This window comes from Neltuma alba, unplaced genomic scaffold, assembly GCF_004799145.2.
Source record: "Neltuma alba isolate B1F8T4 unplaced genomic scaffold, ASM479914v2 tig00001210_pilon, whole genome shotgun sequence".
NCBI lineage: Eukaryota > Viridiplantae > Streptophyta > Magnoliopsida > Fabales > Fabaceae > Neltuma > Neltuma alba.
In genome coordinates this window covers 499,245-524,877 of record NW_021632377.1, presented here as the reverse complement: position 1 = coordinate 524,877, position 25,633 = coordinate 499,245, and the positions used below count along the sequence as shown (strand labels likewise).

Sequence of the window (25,633 nt, the reverse complement as noted above, 5' to 3'; positions counted from 1 at the left end):
GTTTTTATATATAAGAGACACTTAAAAGTTGTCTCTACTTTTTTGTATTGATTTCTTATTTTATCCATATTTATTGTCTCCAACTCACACTCTCTCTCCCTCCCACTTCTCTTTCATTTAATAATTTAATTGTTCTCTCTCATGCTCTTTCTCTTTATTAATGAGGGTATTTCACATTGATTGTTCTTAATTAATTTTAACTGTTTTGTTTATCAACGTAATTCGGTTATTCTTCTCTTATAATAAGGAACAGAGGGAGTATAATAAAGAATAATGGCGACAGCCTTGCTTGCTTCTCTCTCAACACACCAAAAAAAAAAAACTGAAAACCTGTAGAATTCTTTCCAGAAAAGAGACTCTCATGCTCTTTTTGTTATTTTATTATAACTAAGTTTCAACATATGCTTTATTGCTAACTGCAACTTTTTTTTTCCTTATCCGAGAAGCTATCAGTTAAAAAGAGTTATTCAAAAGATATATCTTGCATTTGCAGAAAAAAGTGATAGGCATCATGTCTCCATAGAGAAACAAAAAGAATTCGATCGACATCGAAGGTAGAGGGTCTATGCTTAACATTATTTTATAGTGTATTAAATTTTTAAAAGTAGAATATTAAATATAATTTTTAACTGTCAATTTAAAAAAGTGTTACACGAAATTATTAGTAGTTTAAAGTAATTTTTAGTGTAATTTTCCCCTTATTTTCTTAATAGTAATGAGTACCCTATGTTTTAGAATTAAGATACCGAATTTTATTGAAAAGTATAATATTTTAAAATACTGGGTGCACAAAATAAGGATGCTAAAAGTAACTTAACCGAATTTGAATGCCAGGAGAAAAGCCAATTTTAGTTCAAAAGTTTAAATTGTTGGGTAAGATTGATGAATTATTTTGTTACAACAATAATTTGGAAGTTAATGGAGTTGCAAATGTACGAAAGATATGAGCTTCAAAGCAGATTCCTCTAGATGGACCCTATGAACTTAATCTTAAAGTGTCAATTGATCTTCAATTTTGCTTGAACAGAAAGAAGCTAGAATTTTCTTTAATAAATAAAATATTGGATAGCGCAACAAACAGCACATGAATGTGAAAAGAGGTTACAATAAACCTCGTGCACACTTTCTTTTCTTTTCTTTTCTTTTTTTGAAAAAAAAATGATATACTCTCCTATTATTCTATACTAAGTAATTGTGGATGATTCAAAATCAATACAAACCGTATACTTTGCTTTCTACATCAAAAGTCAGAACCTTGTACTTCACATCTGATATAACTCATCCTAAATAGAAACATAGCCTAAAAATTGACAGCATATCTTCCTTGAATTTGACCCTTTAAAAGCGGATACCTGTTTTACTCTGACAATTATTCAACAACTAAGCCATTCCTCATATAGCATCTACCGCTATATTAATGAATGTTAATTTTAATCTAGTGGCCGGCAAATGTAATTTTCGCACTACTGGGCCTTCAGGTCTCAAAGATAATGGACAAGCCATCAAAGATCAGTCTTTGAATTACAGGTATAGGACTTCAGGGCAGGACCCAATAAATTTGATCATGTTTCTTGCAAGCAATGCACTTCTTAGTTGCAAAAACCGGTAGTGAACTCCAAGACTGCCATGACTTGTATTTCTTGCAACTCCATAACTAACACATCAAGGGCTCATAGCGACCACACACACACATATATATTGGAAGAAAACTATCTGGTCTTTCATTAAAGACAATAAAGCAAGACGATAATCAGCTAATTGGAGATTCAGGATGAAATACTTGAACCTTCTTTCATTTGTGTTCTTTATTGTCTTCACCAGCATCCAGGTTTGCTTGGCAGACTGTGATAATCTACAAGACTCTTGTCCAGCAGTTCCTCCTGAAAAGCAGACAATATTCATCAATGGTCTTCCCTGCAAGAACCCAGAGAATACAACAGCTCAAGATTTTAAAACCTCAGAATTGAGCAACGCTGGCTCTACTGACAACATTTTCTCTTCGTCCATGAAGATTGTGGGTGCTTCAGAGTTTGCAGGTCTGAACACTCTTGGACTCTCCATCGGCAGAATTGATATTGACGCAGATGGTCTTATAACTCCTCATTATCATCCAAGAGCTACTGAGGTCATCTTTGTCACCAAAGGTAAATTGGTGGTTGGATTCCTCGACACCAAAAACCAGCTTTTTCAGAAGTTTCTCTCTGCAGGCGAAGTGTTTGTGTTTCCCAAGGCTTTGCTCCACTTCATTCTGAATCGAGGCTTTGAAGCTGCTACAGTTATCTCAGTGTACAGCAGCCAAAATCCAGGGTTGGTATCCTTCACTTCTGCAGCATTTGATAACACATTGGAATCAATAGAGAAGCTAAAGATAAGACTTACATCACTCTCTGCCTCAGAAATTCACAACGTTAACGATTTGAGTTTGTCAGGATTGGACAACATTCACTTTTAGCCATATCAAACTATTGTCACGTCAGTTCCAAAATTATAGTGGAATCTTTTTTTTTAACAGTTTTACTATTTATTGAATGAATGTGTAAGTTTACGTTGGTGAAATGAGTTCGTGGGCAACGTAAATCGTTGTACCAAATTTGTATTCCAATGTGCAGTTTTATAAAAGATTATGGGGCACTCATTAGAGCAGGCTCCCACATTATCTGTCAGAAGTACTAAAAAAAGTTGTAACGATGGAGATTCGATGCTGTCAGATTGTTCCATAGACGCGTTTTTTGAAAGATTTTCTAAATCAGCATTGATATCCTTTGCGTTTCTACTAAATTCGCAACAGAGGAATAAAGCCAAGAACTCGCAGCAAATGAATGAATCTTTCAACTTCAAAGAATATGCCAATAACCAATCTATATACAATATTCTTGACATGAAAAGTAGGGAAGATAAACAACATGGAATCAGCTTACACCATTCTCTTTCTTACTCATTGAGAGTTGACTATGCACTCCAACAAACTTCAAAGTTCAGGAGAGAGGATTTGGCATGGTGGAGAAATTAAAGAATCTGCTATTTGCCACTTAGCTGTATAAAAAATGGGGCAGAAAATTATCAAACTAACAAAATTCTTTCCAATTTTCAATATATGTTGACAGATACTTTATCTTAGGCGATCACTTGAAAGTCCGCCTGAAGGCTCATCAAGCATAATCACCGGGTATATACTTGTATCCAATGGATGCTTCAAGTTGATGTGAAGAGGGACAAGTATATAAACTTTTTAAGAGGAATCCACCAACCATCAGTCCAAAACATCCCAGAACAAACTCAATATCAACCAACCAAAGAAGTCATCTTAATCGTGACAATCTTCTTCTCTTCCGCCTCTTCTTTTGCACAACGCCACCTTTTGCTTTACTGTTACCAGGAGGAAGAGCTAACGTTGTTGATCGTCTGCCAATGTGGGTCCTTAACCTCCTGGCAACCCATTTCAAAGGCATATTGTTAACAACAGAGCTAATATCACTAGAGTTATTCAGTTCAACAAGTTTTTGAATTTGATCTAGCATCTGATGGGTCCAAGCCACTGACAAATCCAAGGCAACTGAATCATCTGTTGGTTTTGCCCACAGATCCATCAAAACCTCTTTAAAAGACTGAAAAGACATGGAGGGTTGATAACCTTGAAGATTTTCACAAATCATGTTCACCTTGATGACATGCTTGCAAAGATTGCCTTGCATTGACCAAGAGCAATCACAGAATGCAAATTCTGATCCTGGATTCCATACTAAATGTGTTATACTGCTGTCTTTCTGGCTTACAACTTTTGCAAAGAGACGGTCTTTATCATCCAAGGTGATGGCAGAGTCAGGAATTTTTAATGCACGATGCCATGATGTACAAGCAACATATTCCTCCCTTACGTTCTGGAAAGAATCACTTTCATCAGCATAACGGTCAAGCCAGTAGCTTGAATGCAACTCAGTTGTCAACTTGTGCACTAACCAATCAACTCTTTGCAGCGCTCCAAGATGTGAATCGTCAAAAAGTTTGGCTTTCAGTTTCACATGATAGGCCTCTATGGCACCAGAAGCTTCTTTGCTAGCCAGAGGAAGATTTCTCATTGTTGAAAGCCACATTTCTGCTCAAACCAGAAGAGCACGGTGAGGAGAAAAGCAAATTAGAACATAATGAACAAGCATACAAATAACTTCAGAAGCAAAAATTCCAAGGTATGCATATCAATGTGCCCAACTAGGCAATTAATTTTGTTCGCATGGAAAAGAGGATATATTCTAACCAAGCTTAGGAACCCATGAAGCCTTGAAGTATTCCATGAAGGCCTTTTGGTCAACAAAATCCAATAAAAATTGTTCCAAGGCAACAGATACATCAACTCCATGCCAAATGCTGTATGCTATAGTCCCAAGACGCTTAAAAATCTCCCGCTGGACCTCAATGTTACTGCATTTCTTAACAATATTCCTTAGCCATGATCTCCGAACTCGCCAAAATGAAAATAGGATAGGACAGCAAAATGTATCTCTGTAGAAAGCAGGTACAGTAAGACAATTATATATTATCACATAATTTAAATCAAACTTCCAGCCAAACTCATCTGTAAAGCAATAAATCTTGCCTCAGAAGATCAATTTCAGCTGCTGCGTCATCAATTAAAAATCCACTGACTTTCCAACCAGGTTCAACACTATGAGCTCGACTGATCAAAGCTTTCAGCCACTTAGACACATCAGGCTTTGCAAAACTACGTGTAATTACCCATGCAACTGGAAGTGCATGTTGTCTTGAATCAAAAACAAGAAGTGAGAATAAGGGATACTGCCATTGGGAAACAATAACTACGTTAGGACTACTCACAGTTCTTACTCAGATATTGTGAAAAATGAAAAATCTAGATCACAAATTAATTACTTTAAGTCTCTTTATGCCAAAGGTTGAGTCAGCCGCAACAAGACTGCGATGACCAAATCGGATCATTTGTTGCAACTGCCATTCTGTTTGGATCCCCAAGATAAAAGGGTCTGACTCTGAAGTATCCTGATAAAAAAATATGGACTTTTTATTCCGCTCAACCCACATGCGTATGCTAGCTTGATCATCTAGATCCAGCTCATGGGTGGACCTTTTAATGATCATCCCTAGTTTGTGGACGTATTGATAAGCAAGGCTATTCACTTTTGCATTTGGACCACAATAACGCTCAATCCCTTCAATGTGTTTTTCCAAGATATTTTCTTCAGGAATGCCCAGATAAATCATAGACATCGTCTGCTGCTGAATTTCATTACATATATATGGAATTTTCTTGGCACCTGGTCCTATGGCATCTCTGTCAAGTGGACCATGGCAGACAAAACCAGACTTGTTAACGTGACGCCTCTCATTGTATATGATAAGGGCAAGTGATGGACGGGCATAAAGTCGTTTGATAACAAAATGACAAGTACAACCCCTCATTGATTGAGGTCTAGCAGCACGATTTCGGGTGTTGAGTCGATATCTCCGACTAGGTAATATACCTCCACCTTCCCCATAATTTTCTGGACCAAATGAACACCAGTACCTTCACAAACAACAAGACTCAAGTTAAAACATAAGCACTGCAAATATTAATGACCTAATGGTCAGTCAACCATATTTAAATTATTTCGTTGCTATTCAGACGTGAGCTGTTGCTTGCTAAGCCTAGACAATAACCGAAGCATAAGGCCAAAAATAGGATAGTAGCCGGAAGAGCAAAACTATAGACAAAGTTTGATTCTGTGAGCATGCTAAAACATTAGGTAACTTCAAAGGGAAGAGTGATTTCAAACCTTCAAAGATCCTACTCAATAAAAGAACGAACAAAAAATTGCTCAAGTTTTCACTAAAAACAGCCAGTTAATCACAATAAATCAAACATTTGACTAAATGAATGTCTTTGTTATAGGCTTAGAGGCCTACTACAAAGTTAGACTTACAGCCTATATTCCAGATACTCATCGTCCTTGTATTCTTTTAAGCTTCCCATGGACCGTTTTCTTCCTCTCTCAATATGAAACCGTGTTGGGCATTGCACATTAGAACATTCACCAATTATAAAAGAATCAACTCGTTCATACGGAATAAGAGCAACATCATCATGGTGCTCGGCATTGCCAAACTTGGTCCATGTCAAATCCGCAGAACAAAACTCCTCTTCAGATGGGTCTTGCAAAGGAATATCGCCAATTGATTCAATTATAGCCATGTGCTCATAGCTATAACCTGCCCCACTAATATCGGATATTCAAAGCCACGACTGCAAAACAAGTTTAACAATAAACCACAGCACGAAACTGAAAGAGGCTCAAAACAAAAATTCTAAGCAGTTTATTCAGCAGCTCTGACAGCACAAATAGAAAAGACTGCTGCTACAGAAATTAGCAGAAGTTCAATACAAATCCACGAAGCACGGAATACCCGATAACCAATATGACGTAGAGAATTAAATAATGAATATTGCGGAGATTTCTCAGCAGCTAAGCTAACGAAACAGAAAATGGATATTTGGAGGAAGAAGAATCATTTTCTGCTCTGTTAGGAATCGCTGCTGCGGTGACTGCTCATCCTTGCTAGAGAGACAGAAGAAGGGTTTAGGGGATATGAAAATCCAGGCTCACCTGGGAATTGGAATGACCGAGAAACGGGACAATCGTTATTCCCAAAACATTACGTAACGTATTTCTGGGTCTAGATTAAATAAAAAATTAAATAGTAAAAATTTAAAAAGAAAATGATTGTCTGTAAAATATCAAAAAATTTCTAAAAAATTAGCAAGTTTCTTTTTTCGATTTAAATTAAATAGGTATACTTTTTTTCGGTTATAAATAATACTCCTCCGGTCCTTAATATAGGACTTAATTATTGAGTTGATTTTGGTTTTAAATATAAAACCCATTTATTATATTTGTCGGTTTTCTCTAAATTACATATATGGATACTTCCTTAATCATAATCAAGTAGAAGAGGGAAAGGGAGTATTAAAAAAGATGATTATGGTATTCTAGGAAAAACGTGTCACATTTCTTATAATTAACTAACTTACCTAACTTTCTTAATTTAATCAAATTAGTTAAATGGGTCCTATGTTAAGAGTCAGAGGAGTATATTTTAAATTTTCTGCAAATGTAATATATTTTGTACGTTTATAAAGATAATTAATTTAATTGGAAAATAACACAATTCAACTTATATATAAGTTGCACCTGTACGTGTAAAATTTAACCATTTTATCTGATATATGATAATTTTTTCCTATTTATAGTTTTTCTTTTTCTCAATAATAAATTGCCTTATGTTGAGAGGTGGGGAGAGAGAGTGAGAGAGCTTGGGCTGTGGCCACAAATGGATGGTCCAAGGTGGTATCGCACAGACCAATATAGCCCACAAAAAATATAGAATGTTTTGTTTTTCGGCTCATATGTAAACCGAATTCTGAGGTCGGAAGATTGGGAGTTTACTAACTCATCTCATATCTTAATGGCCCAATATGCTTTCTTTTCTCATTCTCATATGATATATAATTATAAAAGACAATTTTGAGAGTTGTCGTACCCCTAATTTTCAAGAATCTTTACAAGGTTTTAGAAGTAATTAAGAATATTTTTTTTCCTATAACACCGCTAATAAATGAGTAGACTTTTCATTGAACACAAATAAACAATTAATTGAAGTCAAAAATGGAAAAAAAAATAAAAACAAGTAAGTATTTAGACATCAAGTAAACTATTTTGTGGGTATCTATGAATTAAATAATTTTCTCATGATTAGGGATGGATGGAATAGTAATTATCTTCTATGACCATATGTGCTATGAGATGAATAAGAATCTATCTTAAACATATAAACAGCATCATTTCTCAAGTCCTGGATTTTGCGGAAATTTATGCATCGTACTTTCAATCAGAGTTTAAGCACTGCTCTTGTGCTAATATTCATCAATTCCATTACCGTGAGATCCTTCATATTAAATCGAACGTTTTAATCTGTTACATGATACAGAACCAAACCGGAAAAAGTTAGTGACAACATTTTTCTTATCCCAACGACAGCAATTCCACATCTTGCTCAAGAACCTATTTCACTCCTATTCTCTCCGTTAAAAAAAAAAAAAAAAATCAACCAAAAATTACAGAATTAGAAGTTTGAGAGTTAGTTTAACTTTTGCATTTCAAGGTTGATATCTCTCCCTCATTTTGGCTCTAGCAAAAAATACTCCTGCCAGAAGACCTGCAAAAATTGCACTTCATCTTCAGTGGGGCCAACAAATGTGTAATCCAATATATCCAACCCAGCACTTATGTTCTATGTAATAACAATTGAATTCCTTCCCCAGAAACATAATAATTCAACTTGAGCATAAGGCGGAGAACTAACCAAAGAAGATGCTAGCAGAGTTCTCCAAACTAGTAGGAACTTAAAGAGTAGGATGCCAGCAACTGAAAGGGGGATTTTATTCAGTGAACCTACAAGGCTACAGATTGCAAAATAAGCGATTAGATATATTAAAAAACAATTAATCCAAATTACAATACTTCTTGGATATATAGCATGGAATAAGAGACTAGATTTATTAAAAACTGACTGCACCAGCACCTACATTGATTATTCCCTAGTTCATCATTCATACAACATTAACCCCCAATCAGATTATATACAAAGGCCAAAGCCTCAAATTAGTTATGACTCAAAAAAGCGAGCGAGGCATCACTTTTCTAATTTTTTTTTCAAATGCATCAGAAGTGAACTATCACGTATTAGTTAAGTTTACTTCTGTCACACATAACTGGTAAGTGGTTACAGCATGGCTGCTTTTAAACCTACCTGTACGTTGTAGCACTAGTCTTATGAAGAAACCACATGGAAGTGAAGCTGATAGCTAGACCCAAAAATCCGCTTAATGTCATCACCAACCAAAAGCTAGGCAATCTCAGAAGTGGCCTGCAATTTATTTCAAGTTTTGGATATTAATAAGATCAGCCCATGGAAAAGAGTATGAAGAGGATTTTAATCATCAATATAAGCTGGATGGGCTGCCATAAAATCACTATTCTGGAGATTCAAAGGTGTGTATTTCTTTAAGCATACATGTTAACATAAGAAACAAAGCAAAGGGCAAACTTAAGATGTACTCTTGATGATCCATTTTAACCTATGAAATTAGACAGGCTCCGCAGAATATGTAATTATGCAAAGAAGTGAATATTGACTTCATTTAATGAAAGTTGAGAGAAAACTCACGTTGTTAAGAGATAATCCACCTCGTTGAAAACAAAAACCATAAGGAATCCCAAGGGCAAAGAAAGGCTATTGTTCAACAAAACCATTGAAAACTCATTTAAGTTTCCAGATTTTGTAACTACCTTTGCTGTATCCATGACCTTACGCAGTGTCAGCTGGAGCAACAAATTGAAATCAATCAAATAATTAGTAAGCTTAAAGCTAGCAATTAATGCTCATCTAAATATATAGACTTGAAAATAGTATCCAATGCATTTACACTGAAACCAAAGTTTGACGGCCCATTGCTGTTTAAAATAATAAAATACAGCAGTAATTAAGGAGCATGAGTTTGGAAACCATCTGGAGCAAGAAACACTTAAAACTCAAGACGCATTGACTCCACTCTCACTCTCACCAGGGATACGCCAGGAATTTTTTTTTTTTTTTTGGGTCTTTGAGAATAAAGGCTTGACTGAATGTACTGATAAGTAGATCATACCAATTTCAATTGTTCAGATCATAGGAGAAGCAGCCACAAGTATCAGTGATCCAACATATAAGACCATCATACTTATACAAATTTGACAGAATTTAGCAAGATAGAGACATAGGCGAATCTATGTAGAAGTATTGGGAAATGATATTGGATTCACTGATTCACTTATAGATCAGTAGAGCTTAAGGTTCAAGTCAGCTATACTCACAGAATATGACGCAGTTAAGAAACAGTTAACCATCTGCCAAGCATAACCAATTGCGTGAAAAGAGAGATCAGTAATCCCGCCAGACATTGCAGAAATGATCTGCAAAAGAAAATGCAACACTCTTTTCAGATTATTACCTTGATTAGTCATATTTTGTTTTCTCTTGTAATGTTTTAAGCAGATAATCTTCTTCAAAGTAAAACTTAAATGAATCGAACAAAAAATAGACGTCCAGAATATGCTGCCAAGCATTGAAAGTTACTCAGTCATGAATGCTTATGGCATAGGCAAAAGCATAATGTTCCCAACATGGGACACATCAGTTCAGGCAGTCCCACAAGTATATCATACAAAATTTGACTCGCTGATTTGGAAAAACTGTGCAAACTTCATAAACTTTGACACAACCCTCTAGAAAAAGGAAAGGAAGAGAAAGCCATTGAAAAATGACATTAAGAAACACATGACTAAGTCATGATCTGAAAAAGATAGGACCCAGCTGATTACATGACTAAGAATATCCGAATAGAACAGGTATTGCAGAAGAAACTCATGATTCTAGATTACAACCAGCATCACGGAGAACAAAAACCAGGGGATCGTGAGTGGCCAAAAAAAAGGCATAATGAGATCCACACATCAAGCTCTTCAAGTTCAGAATACCATTAAAAACAGAGCAGCCCAAACCCTGCTGTCATGATGCTTCCTGAATAAATACATCTCGCCAAGGGCTGTCATGACATTAGTAACATTCTTCAGGATTGTCACCATAGCTACATTGATGTATTTCAAACTGCAACATAGCATAAACTATTATTAGCAATGCAATCAAAGCAAGATAAAGTGAGAGAAATGAACAAACTCCGCTGTTGTCAGCTATAATTACTTGATCCTCGCGTCTAGAGACTATAAACTGACTTTGGCAGAAGCGTAGATGACATGTTCGACAAAAGAAACTTAGCATTCTTTAGAACCTTGACACCCCCCCAAACAAGAATAAGTTTCCCCGTATATCAACATACTTGTGTCCATTTGGTAATAAACACCACCCCCCCCCCCCCCAAAAAAAAAAAAAAGAACCTATCCGAGCACTCATTAAGTTAGTGGTTAATATTATATGAATTTAAATACCTAACAGTTAAAAAAATAGGAACAAAAAAAAACACAAGAAGAAATTAAAATTTAAAAGAACTAGAAGCATATGAGACAATGAGTAGCAGAAGACTAGTCACAAAACATCCACATCCCTGCCAGAAAAATATCATATGGTACAAATACCATTCAGAAAGAGAAAGAAAACACATTATTAGCCACGAGGTTCAGAACTAAATACCTAAACATGCTAGTAATGAGCATCCCGACAAATATAACGTTCACAGGCAGCCACACCTTGATCAATTTCCATGTTAATGGCTCTGTCGATATTAAGCCCAGAAGGCTTAACATAGAAACTACTATTACTGAAATGAAATTCTGCATCCACAGACCACAAGAGTGTCACAACTCACAAGCCAGTACAGCTTCTTCTTCACTAACTACACTAGATACACATACGCTGCATAAACAGCTAAAAGAAATTTAATAAGAGATTAAAGTAAATTACCTGGTATAACATCAAGGATATTCCAGCATTAAAATCATAACTAGAAAGTACGAACTTGTTGACCAATATCATGCTGCAGGAGGACAGGCAATATGCAAACCCAGACAGGAGGGCTTGATTGTGGACTCCAACTGACTTGGCATTTCGCTGAACTTTATCTCTTTCCTTATCCGACTTCCCTTTTTCCAAGTCAAAATCATCACCAATAGAAGGTTTCATTTCATGTCAGAAAGGGCGTAATCCAAGCAAAAGCAAATTAAATCACAGTGGAATTGGATCTGGCTATGGCTTCAAGAGCAATTTGAAGAAGGAGTGAAGTAACAGACAGTATGAATAAGCTTCACGCTACACGGTCCCCCGGGATTCACGATGGGGAGCTCAGGATCGATCACACCAGAGAAACGTGAAAAGGAAATTTTTGAACCCCACACACCCTCTTCACAAAACCATTGATAATGAAACAATTCTAAATTTGGATGAAATCTGAGATGGAGGAACAGTAAGAAATTCAATATATGAACTCAGGGAGGTTGGCGCTAACAGAATCAGCAAGAAGCTACAGGAGGATTTGTAGATTTGAAATTTGAAGATGGAAAGTCCTCCTTTGCTTCTGAAATTTCAACTACTTGTATCATTGACGCAACCAGCCTTACTGTGAATCTTCCACAGTTTGAAATTATAAATATTACCAAATGGCGAAGGTTTGCTTTCGCGGGTTTGAACTCGAAAGGGACATAATTAAGCATCAACATCAAGACGTGTTTGGTTGTCTTCCCTTCTACTTTAGATTCTGATTTAAGCCGCAAATTTGAAGGGAAAAGAAAAGGTTAATTCAATATGTCAAATTTAAGCAATTATATTTGACCAAAAAAATTTAAGTATTTATAAATCTAATTATTTTTTTACCTGAGTATTAATAAATCTAATTAGAAATAACTCTTTCTAATATTTATTCATATGAACTGATGAACATTTCATTTTTATTTTTTTAAAAAAATACTATTCTCCTTAATCATTCGTAACTTTGTGTCCGATTAACCAAATTTGCAATAGATCCATCTAAATTCACTGCACAAAAGTGATTTTAGCAGTTTCTGCAATTTTTAGAATTGAAACCAAATCATATTAGGGTATTTGGATTGGATTTTTAAAGATAATTTTAGCAAACGAGCCTCACAAAAAAGAATGCAAGAAAATTATCACAAAAGACAAATATTTCATTTTAGAGTGCGACTTAAGAGAGAGAGTATATAGAAACAAAGAAGGTACATTTAGAGGGGATCAATACTAATTTTTAATTTATTAATTTCAACGGTAGATCCTTATATAATAAAATAATACCTCCGATTCTAATTATAAAAGTTAATTAACTAATTTGAGAAGATTAAATAAATAAGTTAAGTTAATTATTTGTAATAAATAGGTGTTATATTTCTAAAAATATCCTTATTAATCAAGTGTGTTGGCTAGAACCACCATTGTTAGAAAGATTACTTTGGGAAAAAATATATAAATATATTTTAATAACAGTAGTTCTAGCAAATACACTAAGGATATTTTAAGAAAGACAATATCTATTTGTTATAAATAACTAACTTAACTTATTTTCTTAATCTTCTCAAATTAGTCAATTAGCTTTTATAATTAGGATCGGAGGTAGTATATCACAAATTTAGTTTTCAAACCAAAATATTTGTGAACTGATAAGATCAGAAAAACGGGGATAGATGCACCTACTTAGTGGAATGTGCATGGCATGCCAAATTGTTGGGATGCTTTGAATGCTTTTTAAAGTGTTATTGACATTTCATCTTTCCTAATGTTTCCGTTACTCACCATCTTAAAAAGGTTAGCTTCACAACAACCAAATGATAAGAATGCGCCAATTATTTTAATGGCAACTTGTTGGTTTCCCAGCATTTTTATTATGTGGTATCCACTTCAGCAGCACACCAGGCTGGACATTTTCAACTTATATGATATTTATATTTGTTAATTTGTTATCTCGAAAATTATAATTATAAGAAAAAATTGCAGAAAAGTTTGAAAATCTTATTAACTCTATGTATATAAAATTTACAAAACATTTTTATGTATATAAAAATTTATCAAATCATTCTGACTGATATAAGTTTTAATGGGAAACTTTTCCCCTAGTTTTTCCTAATTATAGTGTCTTTTTAATTTAAAAAATGAACAATGAAGCCATAAATATATTGTATTCGCTACAATAAACTCCACCACTAATTATAATGTCCTGTTTAATGTAAAAAATTTAATTATATACAATTATTAAAATATTCTACATTTCCTTTTAACACTTTTTGCGCCATAACGACTTGGGGTTAAGATTTGCGGCAAAGGTTTTGTTGAGTCTACATTTATGTTATTTAGGCTCCATTCCCTTTTCGTTTGTTGGGTTTTCTTCTTATCCTTTCAGTTGTGGATCTTTAGTTTTTTTTTTCTTTTGTTTTTTAATATCCTACAACCTTTACTTTATTTTTTACTACCTCTATACTTAATATAAGATCTTACTAGACTTTGATTTTGATCCTAAATATGAGATTCCAATCCACTTTGTTTCTAATACTTATGCATTTTTTTCCCAAAGTAGTCATTCTAGTAATAATCGTTCTAGCCAACACATTTGATTAGCTAGAGTATTTTAAGAAAGATAGCATCTATTTATTACAAATAGCTAACTTAAACTATTTTTTTAATCTCATCACATTAGTCAACTAGCTCTTATAATTAAAACCGGAGGTAGTCTAAAATACTATGGCGCAAAAAAAAAAAACCAAAAGGCCTAGCCAACGAGGGAGGATGGGCTAATGACCGGGCAAAGTAACTAGGAAATAATAGAAGCAATATTTTAGCAATGTTATCCATTTAAATTTTTAAAATTTAACTTATAAGAGGCTTATTGCGGCTGCTTAATAAATCATAGATCAAATGTCATTTTTTCGTGATTAGAGACGTCAGGATTGCAAAAAATGATATCGGGCAAATGGAATTTTTATAATTTCTAGGAGAGTTCAATAGCAATAATTAAAGATATTTGTGATTTATAACTCTACTTGATATATTTGTTAAAATAGCCTCAACTTCCATGCAACTACAAATACATCACATATTCCAAACAAAAAAAAAAAAAACTACTGCATGGCATCTACCACTAATCAAAAACGAAAATTTTCTTAGACTTGAGTGATAATAGCTCTCCCATCATAATGCCATATTTTACTCTCCGATTCATCCATTAAAAATGATGGATCTAAAAGATAAGACCAGAGTGGATTCAACTTTTAATGGACGATTCCAGATTACGCGTATACAATGGACTATTCTACTTGTAAACCATTATTCTCTTATTCTCTTACCAAACATACATGTGCATATACATTCACATCTTTTATGGGTAGACATCACATATCCATTTTTGACCGTGCATACACACAAAAGCATATATGCAATCCTCTGCATGCACAACAAATTGCACATTTTAGCGTCTTAAAAGTATTGAAAACAATTGGTATTGCTTTAATATGCGAGGTAGATAAACATGCCGGGCCGCTCCCCGAAGTCACGTGGGGATTGGATAGAAGACGAAGTGAAGAAGGAGGAACATCAATAATGTGTGTGTTTGCATTATAAAAGATTGGAAACAATTTCAGAAACCAAAAGGGCGTTGATCAAGAATTTATCTGTTTGATATAGTCGGATTGCCTGGATTCAATGAAACTTTTAATTCTTTCAGCATCTCCATGCATCACAACTTTCCCATCCTCCATGTAGACGGCACCATCAGCATAGTTTAATTCTTCTAAACGATGAGTGACCCACAATGCTGTAACCCCTGCAGAAGTATCCAGAGAATTCCTAACTGCTTTGATAACACCAACCTGAAAAAAATATTGAAGCAAACAATCTGTTAAGTAATTGCTGGTCTTGCACAGCATATTATTAGTATGGGTCGGAACCGTAGTGAAACCATGCTTTAAAGCAGTAAAGCTGTTCAGAAATTCAAGCCATATTTCTTAGAGCTGTAATAGGACTAAACTAGACATCGCCCCACTAACAATGAGTGCCACTGGTACTTCTGAGAGTTGTCATAGGCTTAAGCAGCAAGTTTAACCCTCTAAGCAAGGGGTTATCTCCATTTATTGTTTTTCTTTTCGATGGTTCTAATGCTACGCAGGAGAGAATATCATTACAATAATGGTTGGCTGATTACCTGGTCATTTTCATCTAAGAACGTTGTGAGCTCATCCAACAACAGAACTTTACAAGCTTCTGCTAAAGCACCAGCAATGGCAACCCTCTGCTTCTGACCGCCACTTAGAGTTTGAACAGATCTCTGAAAATTGCAGCAAAGGGAATATTCATTCATAGGAATCCCTCAATTTGTATTAGCGTTCAGAGTTGTCCGTGTCCATAATACCTGCATGTAGTCAGACATGCCCACAGCATGCAACGCTCTTGATACCCTTGATTTCACTTCATCATTGGTCAGATTGAACTTGCCAAGACCAAATGCAACGTCAGCTTCCACTGTAGGCATTACCACCTGCAGCACGTGTAATGCTTCACACTTACTCAGATTAAGACCTATTTTCTGCATATCTATTTTAACATGTTCACTAAAACCAAGTTCCTATTTTCTATAATTGTCGATCCAATTTTGGAAGGAAAAAAAATTGCATTTTGCAAACTGCAAACAGTAAGGTTAAAATAGTAAGAGAACCGGTCAGAATGGCATGTTAGTAAATAACACATATGGACAAGCAGAGGAAGAGCATCAAAGCCATAAATGTGAAAATACAGTCATTATTAAGTGGAGACTAAAAATTTAAAAATTGAGGTGAATTTTAAGAGTTTGCTCAGCATGTGATTATGTGTTGTTAATGTAATCTTACGGGAAGTAATACAAGACAGAGAACAGTTGCCTGGTTCAGGAATCATGTGTCATTATGGTTCTTAAGAGTTTGCTCGTAGGTTAAGTACAGGTCAGTTGCAAATTGCAATCGCCAAATGCCTTTGCTAAATAGTTATATATACATAAAATTATACGTATCGACAACATTAAACAAGTTGATGACAAATTTTATCAAGTTTAGTCATCTACATTAAACTATATACAATGTTAGAAAACCAGTCCACAGCCAGAATAACAATGGTAGCAAGATAATTTAAAAATGAATTCCACTTTTCTCTAACTTGTCACGTTGATATACTTCCCTTCCCTCAACTCAAAATGTCGTCTCATTCTGTCATACAGCCAAACTACTTATTCTCATGACAAGCAAGTGAAAGATTTTCCTTTTCAAATATGAAAGTTAAAAGTTTCATAATTATCTAATACCCAACACTTATGCTATGAAGAAAGATAACAATGAAGTTAGAATACCTGATGATCTGGATTTTGGAAAACAAAACTTTTGGGGCCTTTCACGCACACTGTTCCTGCAGTAGGATTTAAGAGACCAGCTAATATCTGCACATTAAGCTCAGAATCACTGCATATTCTGATACTATGCCAAAGCCCCATAGTATTAAACAACTCCTCAAAAGGCATCGAGCCAGTTGGAAGCGGCGGACCTATCATTCTATTGGGGTTCCACAGAAGGGAAGAGGGGTTTTGTGCATACCTTTAAGAGGGTAGATTTCCCGCATCCGTTGGGTCCAAGAAGCATCCAAAACTGCCCAGAAGGAATGCGAATTGAACAATCCCGAAGAATCGGTACAGCTTTCACCTGCCTTGTGGGGAAAGAGAAATTCAGGTTACGACCTTCAATAGCAATATCATCCGTCCGGTGGCTTCTGAAAATTTAAATACAGAAAAGCAGTCGAGTGAGAATAAAAGATGAGCAAACCAAGCTCGAAGGGAAAAAGGTCAGTAAGTGTTTGAAGAAATGCCCAACTGAGAAATGACAACGAAACCCAATGAATTTAGTTCTGTATAGAAGGGTGAACCTGATGGGAGTTGTAGAGTAGAGAGGAGCAACAAGACGCTCAGGGAAGCGATTAAGATAGGAGAGATTCATATCATTCTAATTTGACTAGCAACCACGTCCCTAGTAGAATGTCATAGAGTCTCTAACAGGAAATAGCAAGAAAGATGAAACACCGAAGCGGCTTTCGCTTCGGCATGATTATTCTTGCTTTCTCTGGCTTATTATCCGAACGCCCGTTTGAATTGGGAAATCAACCAACGGGTGCTTCGCTTCAACCTCTGCATCGAGAAACGTTGCTACTTCGCTACATCGTGAAACCCCACCGCATAGTTTATCACCATACCTTGGCCATGGATTGTAATAAAAGGTTAACTAAGAAAAGAAAATTTTCAAAAAAATATCACTTACATCTCAAAATTTCATATGAATCATATTAGTCTTGTTTTCTAGACTTGTATAACAATTAACTGCACTTAAAAAACAGGTCATTATACATTTTTATAGAAATTTTTAATTACACTTGTGAAATATTAAACACTTATTTGCTTGCCGGCTAATTTCGTCATTTCGTGCGTTTGCCTAATTTTTTTAAATTATTTTTTCCTGTTGAGGCAACTTTTTTTCTATATGAAATTTGTTGTTTGGCCTATAAATTAATTCTCCGAATATCAGTTCTACAAGTCCAATTTATTGAAATAAATTACAAACATAATACTGAACCGTGTTTAGTTTGATAATTTTACTTTTAAAATATTTTCTCATATTTTGTGTTTATTATAAAAAAAATATATCAAAAGTATGTCTAACAAGGGACAGAAAATATTTATATACTTGTATACTACTTTGTTCCTTTTTAATTATCATTTGTAATAATTTCTCACATATATCATTAAATACAGAAAATCTTTTACCTTTATCTTTATTAAATGTTAGTATTTTTTTTTCTCACACATTCCTTCTCTCTTTCCCCTTACATTTATCTTCCTTAATTAATAGAGACAGAATTAAAAATAAAGAATTAAAAATAGTACAAGCAATAAATAAAAGAAACTAAAATTTCCTCAAGTGACAATTAAAAAAGTATCAGAGTGGTGCACTCCAGTGTTTGTTTCTAATTTCTGTCTGGCCCAACTCCCAAGTCCAAACGCAAAAGAGATTTTGGAAAACACGGCTTATTTGTGAGTGTATGATTAGCTAGAATTCAATGCCATCGGATTAGAATATTTTAGCATCTTTTATCTATAATATTTGAATTTACAAATGTTACTAAAAAAATATTAAGTAGTCCCATTAGCAAGTTCAACTTTGATGGATGAATTCAACGAATGGATTTTCTTAACATATATCAGCCTTTTATGCATGATCCTAAATTAAAAAAGTTGAATTAAAAACTGTTAACTTATTTTTATTATTCCTTTATCTTACATCTTTTTTTATTAAAATTTTAAAACTTCATTTTTTTCATTTTTTTTTAAATCAAACTCATTAAAATCTTTATTTCCTTCCTCTTTTCCCACTTTCTCTGGCACCAGACAAAGGGTAAAAGTTTTGCTTACAAGTTGAAAAATTGAAAATTGAAAATGAAAAGATTTATCATGGTATAAAATGAACAATAACCTTTACAACCAACTACAGTTAAAACATTTATGACCTTCAATGGTTATAAATAGATTGATTCATGTGTGATAATTAAGCACAATCTATTTAATTGGTAATAATCGTGAAATCTTTACATGCATAATTTGAGAACCTAATTTGGCTCATACATAGGCAGTCACAAAACAAAATTATTACAAAACATTTTCTACACATTGACGTTTAATTTTGAGCTCATCTAGCTACTTAATCAATATGATCATCAATTAATATTCTCTAATAAAAGGATGATCAAGTAATTGATGTGCGGGTGGTCGAGCATCTGGATCTCTTTGTAAGCAAAATCTTATAAAAGACTTTGCGTTATCTGAAAGATGATTTGGAATAGTTGGTAAGTCTCTGCTATTCCCAATTTTTGCTATTGCAACTTCCTGTCCAATATTAAATGAAATTAATAATAATGTTAGTTAATCCTTCTCATGAAATAAAATATGCAAATTTAAAATATTATTAAACAAAAATCAATAGTACGACCCACCCTTTTATATTGACTCCATGGAGGTTTTTGTGTTGCCATTTCTAGAACTGTGCATCCTAAACTCCATATATCCACAGCAACAGTATATCCATTTTTGTTGTCCACCATCTTAAAAAAAAGAAGAAGCAAATATCAAAGTTTAGTATTTATTGGAAAAAGGAAGACAAATAAAGGGGGGAAAAGATAATAAAGGGCATATGCTTGTTGAAAAGTTTTACCTCTGGAGCCATCCAATATAGAGTTCCCTTGAAAGAATACATCTTAGAAGAAGAATTTACCTAATTTAGAGTAATCATAGGTTAGAAATTTTCATTATTAGCAATAATACAACCATACTGAAGAGAAAGTGAAGAGAGAAACTAATCGAGACATTCTTCTCCCAACTAAAACGTGATATGTAAAAAAAAAAAAAGTAGAAGCCACTTTACAAACAAATATTATAAGAATATATATATGCAAGACATTAATAAGTGCTTGAAAAGAGAAAGCATGATATATATTTTATGTTATAATTACTTAATTGTTTGATCATTAATATCTATAAAATCTACTCATAGAAAATTGAGCAAATTGTAAGTTTTAAATAGAACATATCACCTAATTAAATATGTGTGGGGCTTGCTTTTCTATATATATATATATATATATATATATATATTGTCATATCATAATTTTTTGGCAGGGATGGTCATACCATAATTAAACAAAGAAATACATGTAAAGTAAATGAAATACTCCTCCGGTCCTTAATATAAGACCCAATTGTTGAGTTGGTTTTGGTTCTAAATATAAAACTCATTTATCATATTTATCAATTTTCTCTAAATTACTCCTATGGATACTCCCTCAACCATAATCAAGTAGAAGAAGAAGATGGGGTATTAAAAAAGATGATTATAGTATTTTAGGAAAAATATATCACATTTCTTATAATTAACTAACTTACCTAACTTCTTTAATATAATCAAATTAGTCAAATAGGTCTTATATTAAGGACCGGAGGAGTATGATATTGTGCACTTACATATCTTGCCATTCCAAAGTCGGCCAGCTTAATTTCACCATAAGGATTAACCAGTATATTAGCTCCTTTAATATCCCTGACAAAAAAACACAAAGAAAATTAACTAAAAAAAGTGACAAGTTCAAGTTTCTCATCAACCTATGTAATAGGATTAAGTAACTAACCTGTGTACTATGTTTCTGCTATGCAAGTAGGCAAGTCCTGAGACAATTTGTTTGGTATAATGTTGAATAACGTACTCTTTAAGAGGACCATATTTTTGAAGTATCGTGTAGATTGAACCACAAGATACATATTCCATATAAATTGAAATATATTTTCCCCCCTGCAAATAAATTAACAAATGGATCTTATTAATGAAATTTGTCATAAAATATATATGTAGTATATGAATTTATTATGAACATTGATATACCAATTCACTTCCATAATATTTCACGATGTTGGAATGTGAAAGCTGAGAGAGAATATTTTTCTCCTGTGAAAAAAAATAAAAATAAAAATTAATCATTGAGCTAATTTATTTTGATGCATTAAGCAAATTCCAATTAATTGCAAATCATATGAATAGCTACTACACTACGTTGCACTGGTTTACCTGACAAAGTTGTTGAAGGCATTTTTCTGATCTGTCATCATCATCAGCATAAAAGACTTCTTTAATTGCACATATTTGCCTGGTTTCACTGAAAAAAAAAAAAAACATTTTAGACAAAAGGAGCAAATTAAAAAAAGCAAAACACTAATATTTTGTTCATAAACAAAACAATAATAAAGATGGGTGCACAGATCATAGATAAAATAAATTTAATTTTATCACGATATAAAAATATACCAATTCATTGACATGGATGTTTTTGTATTGATCGCAAGAGATATTTAAGTCACATATAAACAGAAGAATTATAATGTGTATTATGTATAACTACCACACACACCAATTCAAACCTAAAAGATTCAAGATATGTAAATTATTGTAAATATATGATTAGTCTCTGAAGTGTGATATATAAAAGATCAGTTTTGTTTGTCAATTAAGAACAAATTAAATACATTTCAAACAAGAGATTAATTACCTGTTAAATCCTTTATAAACACGCCCAAATGCTCCTTGCCCTAAAATTTTTCCTCTCTTCCACTTGGATGGGTTACAGACACTGTACTCTTTTACTTCAATTGTTTGAGCATTTAAAGGTGCAGAACTATAAGGAGAGGAAAAAAAATAGAAATTAAGCCACAGTAAATTTTCAGAAATGTTTAAAGAAAAAAAATATATTTGCCCACATAAAAAATTGTAAAATTAAATCATCAACATATATAAAGTCTCCTCATGAATTTTGAACGAGAAAAAGTTTAATAGAGAAGACTTAGGAGACAAATAACTAAACACAACAACATATATCCAATGAATTATAAAAATAAAATATAGCTCTTCTAATTTTAGTTCCAAGAAGGTATTTGTTTTTCATGAAACTAGAGTATTTCCAAGTCATATTAGACTTGGAACTAATCTCTTTCTGACTAGTAACAGTTAAAGAATAACCTTCTTGATAAGTATGTTTTTCAGAATTTAAATTTGTGTTCTTTTCCTTATGAGAGTAGGGCTGCTACCACCTCAATTAATAACTTTTATATGTCTGTGTGTGTGTGTATACATATATATATATATGAAAAGAAAAACAAAAATAAAATGAATTGAATAATGAATTAACGAACCTGTTAGCATTATTAGCTTGATCATCATAAGAGATTGCAGAATTAGGAGCGTTGGTGTCAGAATCGGAGCTGCTAAATATTATGGTGGAAACAGTTCTGAGACCGTAGAAAATAGAGGTTTCAGGCAACACAATACTTCCAATATCCTCCTTCTTCTTTCCCTTCCATTCGCTTGCTTCACCATTCAAAGTTGAAGAACTGTAAAAAGGACAAAAAAAAGATTAATACAATTTTTAATTTTTCAAATTTGTTCTCATTTTGGTTTTAGTCTCTCAATTTTTCAATCATAGGTTTTAATCTCTCAAGTTTGTTTTTATTTATAACATTGATCTTTATAATATAATAAAAACACAAATTATTTTGCCTCATAAGAGATCAAAACCTATGGTTTGAAATTTTAAGGGACCAAATATTATATTAACCTAATATATACACACACGCGTGCCATTGATATATTAATTAAGCTTTATTATTTATAAGATGATCTCCGAAGAAGAAAGAAAATTAAAGAATTGAAGAAGCAATTACCTTTGAGAATTAAACTGAGAAATTGGATGATGATAAGAGGTTGAGGCAGAATTACTGGAGCTAGTGATGAACATTACGGTCAAAGTACTAGGTAACACAAGACTTTGACTATTATCAAGATTCTTCTTCTTGCCACACGAAGTAGACATTTTAAAATCAGCTGGGAACCGCGATGACGCTAATTGCTCTTTATGATCAACTTCTGGCTTCGCTCCCCAGGCTAAGGCCACCTGTATATTTAAGCAATTAATTCGTCAAAATTAAATACGTGTAAAGCAGATATAAATAATCAATAATAACACACACACACATGCATATAATAAATAGGAAAAAAAATCTATACACAAGTATAAAATATTAGAGTACATAGGAAAAAAAATCCACACATCCAATAATTATAAGGCAAAAGGTATTTAATGACCATGATGTGAGTCAAACCAAGTAGTTTGAGCTATTTTCATATAATATGCAAGTCTCATATACATATATGATAAATAAAAATACCCTAACCTAAGATCCCATATTTTTTATTTTTAATATTATTCATATTATATATATAAACGACAAGTAGAATGTTTTACCTCTAGTTGATCTCACAGCTTTATGAACGAATTGTTTAAAATTGTGTTTTGAGCGATCCAGAAGATTATTTTGTTTGGTAGGGTGAAATTAGCTGAGAGATGAAGATGCGTCTATGTGATCTTAGGATATAGTTAATGTTGCTATATACTTGCGAAACAAACGTAGTACAAATTACTAGGCAAGAACTGAGAGGAGATAGAGAGAAGAAAGGAGGCGATAACTTAGTTATAATACAAACCTTGTTATGCTTTGAATAGTTTGGTAGTATATGCGTAAGGACGTAAGGTAATGATCTTCATATAGGGCTTGTTTCTTGGAACTTGAAATTTTCACATCGTTTAAATACTTTAAAGGATTAAATTTAAATCTATTTGCTTTTATCTATTAGGTTCAATACTCCAATAAAATTTCAGCATGAAAATTTTTTTTAATAATAAAAATTAACATGGATAATTTACAAAATTCTATTAAAGTATCGTTAATTATAAAAATGACATATAATCAGATTTGATGGGAGAATTAGATACGATGGAAGGAACGAGAATCTTTCTTTACTTTTTTTTTTTTTAAAGTCCGATCAATTTTAAAAGTTTAAAGCAAAGTCCTAGAACTTTTCAAAGCGTGTGTGTTTTTTTTCCGATTAAAAATGGCGAAAAAATAAAAATAGATATAAAATACTAGTGAATCTATTTACAACCGAATTCATAAGCTAAAGAAGTCTATGAGTGAAAAGATACCACGTTCACGTAATATTATCTGACTATAAAAAAGGTAAAAAAGTGATTTGTATTGTTCATTCAATTTCTGAATTACTCGTGTGAATTAAATTTAAATATTTAAATTACTTTTTCAATTATTTCTTTTTGAAAATAAGCAAAATATGAATAGTTTCAATAACAAATCACTTTTCTTTCAGAATTATCTTTACGTTTATCACTTTATGTAAAAAAGAATGGCCTTCAATGACTTAAAAATTGAAATATTTTATAAAATCAAAACTCCATCCTAAAATGCAGATCATCATATAAAAGATTTTTTAAATTACTTGACCAGGAGGAAATCAATAAAGTCCCCTTTTGGCCGACTGTTCTTCCCTTTTTCTTTTTCTTTTTTTCTTTTTTTCATATGTGAACATTCTGTGTTATCTATAGACTTTCCAAGAAATTAGAATTTTCACTTGTAATAAAAATTAAAATAAACTATGTAAATGATGTGGATAAATCCTTGGTCGCATTATTTATGAAAATTGTGGTTTCAAGTTTAAACGAAAATAACGTGTCTAATAAACTACAAGAAATAAGGAGAATGAAGAGTAGAAAAGAAAGCAAGAGATAGAGAAGACAATGGCCTTTTCTCATTCACTTTGGTTCAAGGTACAAATGCCTCATGTATGCCCTCTATTTATAGGCCTCCAAGCATTGAAGTCCTATACTAAGGTTACAAAGGAATAAAGAACATCATAATAGCATTAACAATGAGAAACTCCTCCCAAGTCATTCATTAGGGAGGTTATGTAGTTTATGACACTTGAAGGTAAGGAATCCTATGAAAATTCTAAGGGTTAGGGGTTATGGACATCCACTCATGCAATATTCATAACACTCCCCCTTGGATGTCCATAATGAGTATTGTGCCTCATTAAAACCTTACTAGGAAAAACCCATTGGGACAAAAACCCAGTGAAGGAAAAAAGTACACAATATTTACTCCCCCTAATGATAACATCATTTTAAGTCTTTAAGTCTGCGCATTCCAATACCATACACTAACTTCTCAAATGTTCTAGTCGGCAGTGTCTTGGTAAACAAATCAGCAAGGTTGTCACATGAGCGAATTTGTTGAACATCTATATCACCACTTTTCAAAAGATCATGAGTGAAAAAGAACTTTGGAGAAATATGTTTTGTTCTGTCTCCTTTGATATATCCTCCATTTAATTGAGCTATGCATGCTGTATTGTCTTCATATAATACTGTTGGAATCTTCTGTTCAAGGGAAAAACCACACATTTTTTGAATATGTTGAGTCACTGACCTCAGCCAAACGCATTCTCGACTTGCCTCATGAATTGCAATTATTTCCGCATGATTTGATGAGGTAGCTGATAAAGTTTGTTTTGTTGAACGCCATGAGATCGCTGTACCTCCACAAATAAATAAATATCCTGTTTGA

The 25,633-nt window shown here is 33.3% G+C and overlaps 4 protein-coding genes across 6 annotated transcripts; 1 reads left to right on the top strand and 3 right to left on the bottom strand.

Moving 5' to 3' along the window:
* The first annotated feature begins 1,458 nt into the window (after positions 1-1,458).
* On the top strand, positions 1,459-2,602 carry LOC114753529 (germin-like protein subfamily 3 member 4). Its single transcript, XM_028942215.1, has one exon. It carries the CDS (start codon positions 1,772-1,774, stop codon positions 2,450-2,452), a length of 681 nt encoding a protein of 226 aa, XP_028798048.1. The 5' UTR covers positions 1,459-1,771; the 3' UTR covers positions 2,453-2,602.
* On the bottom strand, positions 2,242-6,602 carry LOC114753488 (uncharacterized). 3 transcript variants are annotated; one of them, XM_028942183.1, is made up of 7 exons: positions 6,415-6,602; positions 5,934-6,253; positions 4,885-5,536; positions 4,592-4,791; positions 4,253-4,497; positions 2,919-4,093; positions 2,242-2,324 (listed from the first exon to the last, which is right to left on the bottom strand). In XM_028942183.1, the coding sequence occupies exons 2-6, from the start codon at positions 6,200-6,202 to the stop codon at positions 3,300-3,302; spliced, it is 2,160 nt and encodes a 719-aa protein (XP_028798016.1). In that variant the 5' UTR covers positions 6,203-6,253; positions 6,415-6,602; the 3' UTR covers positions 2,242-2,324; positions 2,919-3,299. The 3 variants fall into 3 exon arrangements, with proteins under 3 accessions (XP_028798016.1, XP_028798002.1, XP_028798009.1); XM_028942169.1 differs by having other exon boundaries at positions 5,934-6,602; XM_028942176.1 differs by having other exon boundaries at positions 2,936-4,093; positions 5,934-6,602.
* Positions 6,603-8,813: 2,211 nt separating this feature from the next.
* LOC114753510 (GDP-mannose transporter GONST1) lies at positions 8,814-12,259 on the bottom strand. Its single transcript, XM_028942194.1, has 6 exons — positions 11,524-12,259; positions 11,254-11,393; positions 10,584-10,713; positions 9,921-10,019; positions 9,235-9,389; positions 8,814-8,934 (listed from the first exon to the last, which is right to left on the bottom strand). The coding sequence occupies exons 1-6, from the start codon at positions 11,740-11,742 to the stop codon at positions 8,814-8,816; spliced, it is 864 nt and encodes a 287-aa protein (XP_028798027.1). The 5' UTR covers positions 11,743-12,259.
* A 2,611-nt stretch (positions 12,260-14,870) lies between these two features.
* On the bottom strand, positions 14,871-17,793 carry LOC114753520 (ABC transporter I family member 10-like). The gene is made up of 6 exons (XM_028942205.1): positions 17,497-17,793; positions 17,172-17,343; positions 16,931-17,017; positions 15,965-16,090; positions 15,758-15,880; positions 14,871-15,425 (listed from the first exon to the last, which is right to left on the bottom strand). Exons 1-6 carry the CDS (start codon positions 17,565-17,567, stop codon positions 15,216-15,218), a joined length of 789 nt encoding a protein of 262 aa, XP_028798038.1. The 5' UTR covers positions 17,568-17,793; the 3' UTR covers positions 14,871-15,215.
* Positions 17,794-25,633: the final 7,840 nt, after the last annotated feature.